The sequence below is a fragment of the Archocentrus centrarchus genome, chromosome 1 (assembly GCF_007364275.1).
Source record: "Archocentrus centrarchus isolate MPI-CPG fArcCen1 chromosome 1, fArcCen1, whole genome shotgun sequence".
NCBI lineage: Eukaryota > Metazoa > Chordata > Actinopteri > Cichliformes > Cichlidae > Archocentrus > Archocentrus centrarchus.
The window spans coordinates 28,551,621-28,564,097 of record NC_044346.1 but is presented as its reverse complement, the minus strand read 5'-3'; the positions used below and the strand labels follow the sequence as shown (position 1 = coordinate 28,564,097).

Sequence of the window (12,477 nt, the reverse complement as noted above, 5' to 3'; positions counted from 1 at the left end):
TAAAACTATGAGCTGAAAAAGGCTAAAAGCTGTCTTGCAAGAAACCAGTTGCCATATACAGTATTAGTATGATTTTGCTTTAAAGTGTAAAACAAGAATTGAAATGAATAGATTGGGGGGGGGGGGGGGGGGGGGGGTTGATTTGTTCCAACATTTATGTTGCATGCCTTGTCTGTGTGAGAGAGGCAGCCGGTGTGGGAAAGACTGTTAAGATACTAGAGGAAATCACTATGTGACCAGGGTTGTGGTCTACAGTTGATTGTAGGTGAGGATGCAGAAAGAAATTAGTGTGTTTATACAGTACAGTACAGCACATGAGTCTGAGCCCTTACAACTGCATGACCCTCTGTGTTTGTTATGAAGAGGAAGTGATTACAACTTGGTCAGGGGGAAACCTCCACTTTGGCTGGTATTGTTCAGCCCTTCCTGGTCATTAGAGAGGAAGACGAGACTCCATCACTGTCACTCCTCCTCTACCTCGCTTTCTCTGTCAGCGACTTTCATCTCTTTCACTGCTTTGATCCTTATATTTTCCCATTTTTCTTGTTTAGCTCTCCCCATTTTTTCTTTAGTATTGACTCTAAAATAAATAGCTAAACTCAAACCTACTGTTTGGGAGATATATGGATACAGGCACAAAATCATTCATGATACCATTAAATCTTTTAATTTAGCCAAGACTTTCATTTCATTAGTTTCAACAAATTGCTTCAACGATTCTATGCGCATGCTGAAAAAGCTCTCTTATGTTATGCTGCCATCTGTTGCCTAAAATGAATCCTGACGCAAAAGCATCTGCAGTCCCCAAAACGTCCACTGTGGAATTTAAGCGGCTGCCTTTTAATGATTTCTCATAACTGTGTGTTTAAGCTATTTAGGTATTAAAGTATTAATAGAAGCAACAGGCGTATTATCTAGAGTGCAATATATGGAAAAGTGAAATGCCCATGCTTTAATTTGGAGTATCAACTGTATCAAATTCAAAACTACTAAAAAAAAAAAAAAAAAAAAAAAAAAAAAAAAAAAGAGAGAGAGAGAGAGAGAGAGAGAGAGAGACAGTGAAGAGCTCTGCTGAGGAATTGCACTTCTTTTTTTTTTAAGTACTGATGTTTAGTGATATTTAGTTCATGATATAAGAGCCGTTTAATACTGCAAAGAAATGAAAACTTACTCGAACACTCTGAACTTACCCAAACCTGAAGGAGCCTTTAAAGCCTCCATTGAAACCCGCACAGCTGCGCTTGAGTGAATCAGTGGGCACCCTCCAACAATCACACCTAATTTGATTCACCTGAGGCAGTTTTGCCAAATATAACAACACGACGAAGGATTTCAGTGTGTTTTTTTCCCCAGTGTAACTCAAGGAGGTTGGACTACCGTGCAGTCAAAGGCCAACATGCCCACCATGCCCACTAAGAACGATACCGGCGAGCGTCTCTCCAAATTTAAAAACAAGGGGAAAGATCCTGCGGTAAGTCGATTTTTTTTTTTTTTTTTTTTTTTTTTTTAAATAAAGTAATACCTTATAAACAACTTTGTATGAGTTGCATTATCCCTTAGAAACTTCGAGAGAAAAGGATCACGCAGTGCGTGGAGTTGCGCAAAGCTCACAAGAACGAAAATTTCTTGAAGAGGAGAAATATAACGCTGTCGTCTCTCCCGGACGAGGAGACCCTGTCTCCAGACTACATCCCAAACGAGCTGGTCAGTTTCCAGAAACCTTTGATAACTCTACTAAGACTAGCAGTGCCTCTAACAGCATACCTGTAATCCAGGTGACCTACGTATCCATTGAGGATATAATTAAAGACGTGAACAGTGAGTGCAGGACGTCTCAGACCCGAGGCTGTCAGGCAGCTCGGTGAGTGTTCAGGGATTAACTCTTTTAATCTAAGCCCGATCTTTCTGATCATAGTAAAGCTTTTTGTCTTATCTCATCTCAGGAAGCTGCTTTCTCAAGAGCGTAACCCTCCTCTGAAGCAGATTATAGATGCTGGTCTACTGTCTAACTTTGTGTCCTTCCTGTCTATGGATGATGAGCCAACTCTGCAGTTTGAAGCAGCTTGGGCTCTAACAAACATTGCCTCTGGGACCTCTTGGCATACACAGCAGGTATCAAAACTGCTTGGGGTTTAATGTTATATTGGATACATCTCACAGCAACTACTTTGGTCAACCTTAGTTCATCCTCTGTTTTTAAATCAGAGCAAATATGTTTCTACCCTTAGGTGGTGGAACATGGTGCTGCACCAGCTTTCATCTCTTTACTGTCATCACCAATGCTGCACATTAGTGAACAGGCTGTCTGGGCTCTTGGAAACATTGCAGGTTAAATTTTAAATGGAATATATTGCCATGTCTGGAGTTGCTGTAACAGAGGGATGTTGAATAGAATGTGAAATGAGTTGAAAAAGTACTTCAGTGGTTGACCAGGGAATTTTTCATTAATTTTTTTTTTTTTTTTAAACTAAAGACTTAAGCTCACAACTCTATAGTCACTTTCCCACTGAACAAAAGGGGATATGAATATAAAACCCAGTCCCCTACATCCCCCTTCTCACAATGTATCTACTTCACAGGTGATGGTGCAACTTATCGAGATGTCCTGATTGAGTGCGGTGTCATCCCAGCCTTGTTGGCTCGTATATCTCCTGACACACCGGTTAGTTTTACACAAGCTCAGAATGACACCCCCATGGTGTGTGTGTGTGTGTGTATTTTTCTTACAGATTTGAGACTGGTCTGCATTTAGAGTAACCATAAGTTTGACTTTTGTATTCCTGTCCCTTTGCTTCATGACATGTCAAATTAAAAACTTATTGATCTTCTAAAGCTTAATGTATTTAAGTTGCCCACACCCAATTGCAGGAGTGCAACAAATTGGAAAAATGATGTAACTTGGCCTTAAAAGGTCTAATAAATCCCCTTGTTTTACTTCTGACTCATGAGCCCCAAATGTTTTCTGGCCCCAAGTGAAACTGTATTATTTGAGCTGCAGTAAAATGCCTGAAGGACAAAATGTAAATCTAAACTATACTGCTATAATCTGAGATTCTTGACTAAAACTGCAGGTTGGCTATTTGCGTAACCTGACATGGACGCTGTCCAACCTGTGCCGAAACAAGAACCCATTTCCACCCTTGTCTGCAGTCCAGCAGGTATGATCGGTAACATTTGTATTGAAGCTTGACATCCAGATTGCTGGTATTCCACACTTAGAAAAAGAAGCTAATATACTGCATCTTCTGCTTCTGTAGATGCTTCCGTCACTGGTCCAGTTGCTCCATCTCAGTGACAAGGATGTCTTATCTGATGCATGCTGGGCAGTCTCCTACCTTTCAGATGGTGACAATGACCGTATTGAAGTTGTAGTGAAAACTGGTATTGTTCCTCGACTGGTGGAGCTCATGAGTCACAAGGAGCTCAGTGTCATGGTAGTGTTTATGGCATTAATTCTGTCACCCAAATTGAACTACTCTGCAGTGCTTGAGTAAAAGTCTAATATGTTTAAGTGGCAGACTCTTAAGTCCAAAACTTTTTTTTTTTTTTTCTTTTCCCTTTCCTTAAATTTGATACCAAGACCCCAGCTCTCCGCTCCATTGGGAACATAGTGAGTGGCTCTGACCTGCAGACCCAGGTAGCAATTGATGCTGGAGTTCTGAATGTCTTACCCACATTAATGAGACATCCAAAGGCCAGTGTTCAGAAGGAGGCAGCATGGGCATTGTCAAACATTGCTGCAGGTCCTTGCAAGCAAATCCAGCAGCTGATCACCTGTGGTCTGCTTCCTCCTCTGGTACAACTGCTAAGAAATGTGAGTAGCTTTCCATCAGTGAATTTCTATGGATTATTAATGGACTCTTCATTGCATGCAGTCTGACTTGCAGTATGGGGAAAGCTCAGCTGTGTTTATGAATGCACTCTACTTTTGTGCTTACTGGGTCACTTAATGAAATGTAGTGGTACAAAGCCATCAATTTTACCCTACTGTGGAAAGGCTATGAAACTAAGTTCAAGGTTGGCTAAGGCTGAAATCCACACAGTAAGTCAGCCTGCAACACCTTAGTTCTATTTAAGCCTTTGAGTAAACTGGCCTTCAGGTCAGCTGACCTTCTGCCATATATTCAGATTGTAGCAATGGGCTTATCTAGTTTAGCAGCTAAATATCATGAGCTTTGTTTTCTCAGGGAGACTTCAAGACTCAGAGGGAAGCTGTGTGGGCTGTGACAAACTTCACCAGTGGGGCTACTGTAGCGCAGGTGGTCCAGTTGGTGCAAAGTGGTGCTCTGGAAGCAATCATCAACCTGCTGCAGGTCAAAGATGCTAAAGTCATTCTGGTCATACTGGATTCCATAAACAACATCTTCATGGTGAGGGCAGTAGACGGTGCATAAAATGCATTAACTTGGGTAACAAAGTTAAAAATGCAGTAAGGCTTCTATCCAAACACTTGTAAGAGGGGGTTTGTATGACTTTCAGGCTGCAGAAAAGCTTGGTGAGACTGAGAAGCTTAGCCTGTTGATTGAAGAGCTGGGAGGTCTGGACCGCATTGAGATGCTGCAGAACCATGACAATGAGATGGTGTATCAGTCTGCGCATAACATAATTGAGAAGTACTTTAGTGATGTAAGTCTTAACTGTATGGCTCAACATGTGTTTAATGTAAAGTCATGTGTTAAGCTTTGTAATTTTAGAGTAAGAACTTGTGCTCCTTTTGCATTTGCAAATTTGAAAGATGACTTTTGTCCTTCTAGGGTGAAAGGCATGGTGAGAAGGTCAACACGACAGAGGATGAATTTGTGTTTCAAAGCCCTGATGTCCAGAAAGCTTTTGAATTTTAAAACTTGACTGTTTGAATTCATGTTGAAAGTGAAATAAAGTAACTCTAAATGTTAACAGTAATGGGTACCTTAGCAAGCCCTGTGGTCTTGTCATTCTGTCTTTCAGTCATTTGACAAATCAACTACATGCCGGTCCTCTTCATATGCCACTGAAGTGTGCCAAACAAGAGATCCAACAAATCCAGTCTAATGGTATTGCATATTGCTCAGTAACTACCCCAACCACTGAGACTCAACATCAGTTGCTCTGTAGAGCAGCATTAAGGCTGTGGAGGACACCGGGCTCAACAAAACATTTTCAGAATGTTAGAATTGGACAGTTTTTAGAAAACTTAATTTTATTATAAATGGACATTAAAATTACAGCTAATACCAAATGGTATAATTTACAAAAGCAAACCTGTGAAACATTTCACAATGGTCAGACCTGGATGAGGTTTGTGCACTGGTACATCTGTCCAATGCTATTACATGTCTCATAAAACTGAAAGTTGATACTGTAGGGAGACTGGTCCTGAATCAACTCCCAGAATGCCTTGAGTTTTAAACCATAACTAAACTGCAGCAGTGAATATCAATGCTTCAACAGGTGATGTCAACTTCCAGATTCATGATAATGGAGAGCAAAACACACACTGAAGACATCTGGCTGCAGCCACTTTTTTTTTTTTTTAAATCGGCCTTCTAGAAAGCCCTTTTAGAAAGTGCCGAGTTTTCTATAATTTCTATTTGTCATTTCATGCAAAATGTTTTTTCTATATCATGCTTTCCTTGATTTGCCAAATTTTAAGAGATGTGATACAGAACAATGAAAAGCAATGTACAAAGGTACTGCTAAAAATACAAATGAGTCATGAATTAACCCAAGGTATAAGTAACAGCCATTCAAGAATAAATTATTGCTAATTGTTAGTGGAGATTTTGGCCCCTATGTGATTTAGATGGCCTGTTAGTTTAAAAAAAAAAAAAAAAGCCAAACTACTGGTACATTGGAAATTTGTGGTTCCTGTTGATGCACTAAACATCAGTTTAACAGTCTGTATATGTGAGTCTTTACATTTTCTCATAGCTAAGTTCGTGTCCACAGGTGATGCAGGTTTTCTTGTAGAGGTCTTCCTCTTCATCTACAACCTCCTCTGGCCCGTACTCGTGCTGGTGAGTGGTGGTGGTTTTGGTCCACATACTGCTCCTTACTGCTCTGCGTAGCTCTGATACACACATAAAAAGATGTTTCACAGTGGAAACCATTTGGGATGTGAGAATTTTCGTTCAAAGAAAACACCAACCTTTGACCTTCTTGTTGAAGCGTTTTTGTTTCTGCACCTCTCTATTCTCTTCTCTCGTCTCTCTCGCTTCCTCTAGAGCTTCCTCTGAGCCCCATACCTCCATACATCTCTTCTCCACCTGTGGTATACAAAAACCCTTTAGAAGGACCATAGACTGTACACAAAAGATGGACACTGTGACCATGTCCCCCTTGGAATTGTAAAATCCTACTTTGAAATTTAAGCATTTTGCTGCAGCCATCTTGAGTTTTTGAAACCCAATGCTAAAATATGGAAAGCTGATGACTATTCAGCCCCACTGTAGCCACACCATAAAGCATATCCCACTTTAACATCTATTTTCTTCTCAAGGGACCCATAAACTATTAAATGAACACAATGTTGTAGTAAAAAAAACTTAACTAAGCAATTAAGAACAGAAAATCATCAGGGAAGTGATTAATGAGTTAATAAACAAGGTGAGAAGTAAGTTTGTTTTTTTTCCATAGGTTTCTATACAATCTGACTTTATTTTTTTTAAGCAGTGTCGCCCCCTGCTGTCCATTAGGTAACTTTTTTCAAAACAGTATTTGTAAAATTGAGTAATTGTTTTACAGTTCAATATTTAAAGGCAGCTCAGTGAAATTATTTAAGATAAAAAATATTACATTTACATTCACAATGAGCAGTCTAGCAACAGGATGCTGAATAATAATGAACATTAGCACAACTGTAGCCCCTTAACTGGCAAGGGCCCGGTGACGGGCCGTTTGTAGTCCCTTTTATATGGCAGGCTAGACCCTCCCATTTTTATTGACACGTCATTCGGCCAATCGTGTAACTGGCTGCACCAAATCACCTGACAAAGCTACGTGACGCCCTCTGAGTATTATTGGCTCTGGGAAACCCATTTCTTAACATGATTGGCCGAATGAGGTGTCAGTCAAAATGGGGTCTAGCCTGCCATATAAATGCACTTCATTCGGCCCGCGGACCAGACGCAGCCGATTAATAGGCTATGAAATGGGTTGTTCAGAGCCAATAATAACCAGAGGGTGTTATGTAGTTGTTTCAGGTGATTTTATTTGCAAGTTAATGCAAGTTCAAATGTGATTAAAAAAAAAAAAATTGTCAACAGCCCAAATATCTGCACACACCTGCAGCTGTAGGTAGAGCTTCATATCTCCCCAGCGTGAGTTATGAGGGTTTTTCTTCAGTATAAACCTGAGAGGAGGCTCCCTCTTGTCCAGGTCACAGTCCTTCAGGAGGTAGCGCTGCTTAGCCTCAGTTCTGGAGATCAGCTTGTGCTTTTCCTCGTTGTCCCTGAAAAGGAAATAGGCTGCCGCAGTTAATCCATGCGATCAATTTTAAATTTTATTATTATTTAAAAGATGTGAAGGTTATACACACAAGGATTAAAGGCAACTAAATGACCAAGAAATTTAAAAAATATATAGTTAAGTCCCTTGAAATATTCAAGGACTTTGATGGTTGCACCAGAACAACATATTGAGTCATCTTAGTGCTCAATTAAAAGTGCTCAAACATATACAGTAAATGACAACAAATAGTCTTTATTTTAATATAGCATACTCATAATTTCTAAAAAATATATTATTTCTATTTATAGTGTGCAGATTTAGTTGCTTTTTGTATATTCAGCACTGTTAAATTACCTTGTCAATTTATTTTTCTTGCTCTACTGAGGCTGGTGAGTCTGATGGTCACAGGAATCAAGTGAGGAAAAAGATGGGATTTGTAATACAGCACTTATAAATACAGGAAGTGCAAACTGGAATGAAGTGTTGGTACGTCACAGGGAGGATGAGGCATTGGACATTAAAGATCTTGTTAAACTAACTGTTGGTGTTGTCTTTGTAGTCTATTAAAGTGTATGTATCCGTTTCGATCTGAGTTTGGTTTTGTTTAAGCAGTTAGTGTGCTGTGTTGCATCTTCGTTACATCTTCATGATGAAGCTGGAGTTTAGTTCTGTTCTTAAATTTGAATTGTTGTTAAATTTTTCATTTTGGTTTTTTTAAAAAAAAAGGGAGTGTCTGCGTGGGTTTGCTCCAAGTACTCACACAATCCAAAGACATGCACTTACTGAGGTTAGGTTAATTGGTCACTCTAAATTGCCCATAGGTGTGAATGGTTCTCTGTCTCTCTGTGTTAGCCCTGCAATGGGCTGGTGACCTGTACAGGGTGCACCCTGAATCTCGCCCTATGTCAGCTGGGATAGGCACTGCCTCTCCTGGCTTGCCTACCCTCCATAATGCATCATGGTGCCATGTGTTACCCAGGTAAGACACACACACACAGCCATCTACGTGATGTAAAAGAAAACAATTCATCAGACCACCTTCTTCCATTGCTGTGTGGTCCAGTTCTGATGCTCACGTGTCCATCGTTGGTGCTTTCAATGGAGGACGGGGTCAGCACAGGCCAACTGACTGGTCTGAGGCTATGCAGCTCCATACGCAACAAACTGCGATGAACTGTGTATTCTAACACCTTGGTTCAGTGGTTCACCACTGTTCCTTCTTTGGACTGCTTTTGATAGATACTGACCACTGCAGACTGGAAACACCCCACAAAAGCTGCAGTTTTGGAGATGCTCTCACTCAGTCATCTAGCCATCACAATTTGGCCACTAACAAACTCACTCAAATCCTTACACTTCCCCATTTTTTCCTGCTTCTAACACATCACCTTTGAGGTCTTGACTTCCTCCCTATTATAACCAACCACTAACAGGTGACATGATGAAAAGATAATCAGTTCACTTCACCTGTCAGTGGTCATAATGTTATGCTTGATCAGATTACAAAATAAAAACATGCATCATGGCCTCCAAAAATACACTGTTTAAGGCAATCTTTTTTTCCATCATTTGTATGATGGTTTGCGATCTTACTCAGCACCACATGGATGCATGCAGAGGACCATCAAAGACAACTAAAGGCACTCATTCCTAAACAAAAAGCTTCTGTAACACAGACATGGTGTGGTTACACGGTCTGACATAACCAAAAAAACTGTACTTTCCAAAATTTCCTGCAAATTGGTCCCCGCAACTGGCTTAAACAACAAAATCCTCTTCTATCACTTAAGCAACAACCATGTGAAAAAGAATGGCGAGAGTTTACAATTGAAAAATACTGTCAGGTGCTTGAAATAAACCGCACAATCAAATGTTAGAATTGCTGCTACAGTTTAAACTTAAAAATACAATGTTTACATTTAGTATTTTATATAGGAAGATGTTGGGCCTGTAATTATTTTTTGAAGAATGTTTAAACTTCTTCAAAAAATAAGAAGTTTTTTGCCTATGGCAGTCCTTGTACAACCACAGTGAGAGCTTGGTCCGTATAGCCGGTAATAAGTCGGATTTGTTTCCTGTGGGTGTTGGACTCCGTCAGGGCTGCCCTTTGTCACCGATTCTGTTCATAATTTTTATGGACAGAATTTCTAGGCGTAGCCAGGTGGCGGAAGGCTTCTTCCTTGGTGGCCTCAGAGTCTCATCTCTGCTTTTTGCAGATGATGCGGTTCTGTTGGCTTCATCAGGGGGGGGCCTCCAGCTCGCAGTGGAACGGTTCGCAGCCGAGTGTGAAGCGGCTGGCATGAGAATCAGCACCTCTAAGTCTGAGGCCATGGTCCTCAGCCGGAAAAGGGTGGAGTGCCATCTCCGGCTCAGGAACGAGTTCTTGCCTCAAGTGGAGGAGTTTAAGTATCTCGGGGTCTTGTTCACGAGTGATGGGCGAAGGGAACGGGAGATCGACAGGCGGATCGGGGCTGCTTCTGCAGTGATGCGGACGCTGCACCGGTCCGTCGTGGTGAAGAGGGAGCTTAGCGTAAAAGCGAAGCTCTCGATTTACCGGTCGATCTACGTTCCTACCCTCACCTATGGTCACGAGCTTTGGGTAGTGACCGAAAGAATAAGATCATGAATACAAGCGGCAGAAATGAGTTTCCTTCGAAGGGTGGCTGGCCTCTCCCTTAGAGATAAGGTGAGGAGTGCGGCCATCCGGGAGGGGCTCAGAGTAGAGCCGCTGCTCCTCCACATCGAAAGGAGCCAGTTGAGGTGGCTCGGGCATCTGATTAGGATGCCTCCTGGCCGCCTCCTGGGTGAGGTGTTCCGGGCATGTCCCACCGGGAAGAGGCCCCGTGGTAGACCCAGGACACGCTGGAGAGATTATGTATCTCGGCTGGCCTGGGAACGCCTTGGGGTCCCTCCGGATGAGCTGGAGGAGGTGGCTGGGGAGAGGGAAGCTTGGGCTTCTCTGCTTAGGCTTCTGCCCCCGCGACCCGGCCCCGGATAAGCGGAAGAAAATGGATGGATGGATGGATGTTTAAACTTTTCAAAAATTTATGTTTTTATTTTTACATTCTTTGTTTTCCATTTTCCCAGAAGTTCTAAATAAAAGGAGAAAAAAATAATCACATATAAAGTTTTTTGAGTAAATAATTTAAAATGAAAAAAATATATATATTTTTGAAAATGGGGATAGCAACTGAAGGGACAAAACGTATTTCCTGAATCACAATTCACAACATTACACAATAGGAAAGATATCACTGAATGAACAGTGGAATTCCTGTCAGTAAGCAGGAGTGTAAACTGCTGCTGAGGTTCATGTTAATGATCTGTTCTCAGGAATTTGGAGGCAGCACAAAAAGTCCAAAGGGAGACTTTCACATGTAAATGAAAAATGCAAGTCAAGATAGTTTGAGGGCCCACCTCTGCTTAAAGTTACACCTACCCTAAAAGGAACTGTCTGCATTTTAAGATATTCACTGGTGTAAAAAGATAAGGCTTAGCATTGTAATTCTTATTATTTTAAACATACTAGTGGTTTGTTTCTAGCAGCCTATGGCAGGTGAACATGACTCCGCAGACTGTAAACAGCTGTTAAGTGTCAGGAATCCGTGACGTTTACAGGTGTTTATTGTTTTAAGTTTTTAAACATAAGTCGCAAAAATGTAATAACTCGAAATGTATTAAGTTTATAAACTGCCACAAACACATACTGGTGTGTGTGTGCTGATGTACCTGCACTTGTCGCACACAGGCAGGTCAAAGTTGTTGCTGAGGTAGGAATCCATAAAGGGTTTCTGACATTCATCACACAGCAGGTACTCTGGTTCAATCACCGGAGCTGAACACACAAGAAAAACACACAATAATCAAAACAAAAGTAAAGAGAGTATGCACGAGTACACATTTAAGTGACGAAACACACACCCGGCTGATGCACCACTTTCTTGATCTTTTGCTCTCCGTCTAAGTCGTCTTCCTCCTCAATGAAGAACCCAGCGCCGGAGTCGATGGTCTTGGAAACTTTCGCCGCAGTTGCGCCCTCCACAGCGGACAAAGGACGACTGGCAAGACGGGCTTGTCGGAGCATCAACGCCCGCTGCCGGTTCCTCTCGATTTTAGCCCGCATCGCTGCAGATAGCTCGGGTTTCGGACTCGGAACAGCAGCATCCACTACCCCGGACTGTGACGGCTCCATGATGTTCTCTAAACACAGCGATCACCACAGAGCAATGGATAAAATTACTCTGCGCAACTTGTCCCGTTATGCTCGGCTCCATGCAAAGTGCAGCGGTACATTGTTGTTACAAAACTGACAGCTGGATGCTTCCGGCTTCTTTTTCTTTTTCTTTTGGGTCTATTGGCGGTTTGCAAACAGCTTTCGGGTGCATTACCGCCACCCTCTGTCTGAGCTGTAGTGTGGACTCCAGTCTTTGTACCTGATCATTTTCTGAGGAATGTTTGTTGTTTGTTAAGCCATTTAACATCAATATAGGAATCATTCAAGGATTTAAAAAAAAGGCACATAACTCAAGGGATGAACCAGTGTTGTGTCTATGCATAACAGACAACTTAGCAAAGAAACAATTTTAAATTGTATCTTTAGGCACTTTGTTACTAGCAGGCTGTCACAAAAACACATCAATTTTTCCAATTTTGTTGAATCTAATATAGCACAGTTTGATAAGCATAAAATAGTATTTTACACCAACAATTCCCAAAGATTTGCCAAAAACTTGGCAAACTTTTAATTGCCAGAAGTATTAAACAGAGAGATAATGGCTAATATGACTTCCTTTTCCTACTTTATCTGCTTTCTTATATATATTTTGTATCACCTACAATATGAACAGGAACCCACACAAAAAGTAAAACACACACTTAGTGACTTCTAAATATAGTTTTTCAAATGATAAATCCTGCCTAATCCTGTTTTTGTGAAATTGTAAATTCATTAGTACTGCACCAGAATCTGATGCTATTACCACTCCCACTGACCTAAAGCCCTTGAACCATTGCAGGGCAAAAATCACTGCCATCATCTCACACACACAC

The 12,477-nt window shown here is 41.2% G+C and overlaps 2 protein-coding genes across 2 annotated transcripts; one reads left to right on the top strand and one right to left on the bottom strand.

Moving 5' to 3' along the window:
* The first annotated feature begins 1,325 nt into the window (after positions 1-1,325).
* Positions 1,326-4,889, top strand: kpna7 (karyopherin alpha 7 (importin alpha 8)). Its single transcript, XM_030740492.1, has 12 exons — positions 1,326-1,471; positions 1,561-1,704; positions 1,776-1,861; positions 1,944-2,112; positions 2,229-2,328; positions 2,580-2,662; positions 3,072-3,158; positions 3,258-3,434; positions 3,581-3,814; positions 4,188-4,370; positions 4,480-4,626; positions 4,755-4,889. The coding sequence occupies exons 1-12, from the start codon at positions 1,397-1,399 to the stop codon at positions 4,839-4,841; spliced, it is 1,572 nt and encodes a 523-aa protein (XP_030596352.1). The 5' UTR covers positions 1,326-1,396; the 3' UTR covers positions 4,842-4,889.
* Positions 4,890-5,500: 611 nt separating this feature from the next.
* On the bottom strand, positions 5,501-11,756 carry xpa (xeroderma pigmentosum, complementation group A). The gene is made up of 5 exons (XM_030740496.1): positions 11,350-11,756; positions 11,158-11,263; positions 7,264-7,429; positions 6,128-6,245; positions 5,501-6,049 (listed from the first exon to the last, which is right to left on the bottom strand). Exons 1-5 carry the CDS (start codon positions 11,618-11,620, stop codon positions 5,895-5,897), a joined length of 816 nt encoding a protein of 271 aa, XP_030596356.1. The 5' UTR covers positions 11,621-11,756; the 3' UTR covers positions 5,501-5,894.
* Between the last annotated feature and the right edge of the window lie 721 nt (positions 11,757-12,477).

Coding starts and splice junctions, on each gene's coding strand:
- kpna7 (XM_030740492.1), top strand. CDS start 1,397: ATGCCCACCATGCCCACTAAGAACGATACCGGCGAGCGTCTCTCCAAA. Junction 1,862..1,943: donor CGAGGCTGTCAGGCAGCTCG/GTGAGTGTTCAG, acceptor ATCTCATCTCAG/GAAGCTGCTTTCTCAAGAGC. Junction 3,815..4,187: donor TGGTACAACTGCTAAGAAAT/GTGAGTAGCTTT, acceptor TTGTTTTCTCAG/GGAGACTTCAAGACTCAGAG.
- xpa (XM_030740496.1), bottom strand. CDS start 11,620: ATGGAGCCGTCACAGTCCGGGGTAGTGGATGCTGCTGTTCCGAGTCCG. Junction 6,246..7,263: donor AGCTCTACCTACAGCTGCAG/GTGTGTGCAGAT, acceptor TGTATACCACAG/GTGGAGAAGAGATGTATGGA. Junction 6,050..6,127: donor CTTCAACAAGAAGGTCAAAG/GTTGGTGTTTTC, acceptor TGTGTGTATCAG/AGCTACGCAGAGCAGTAAGG.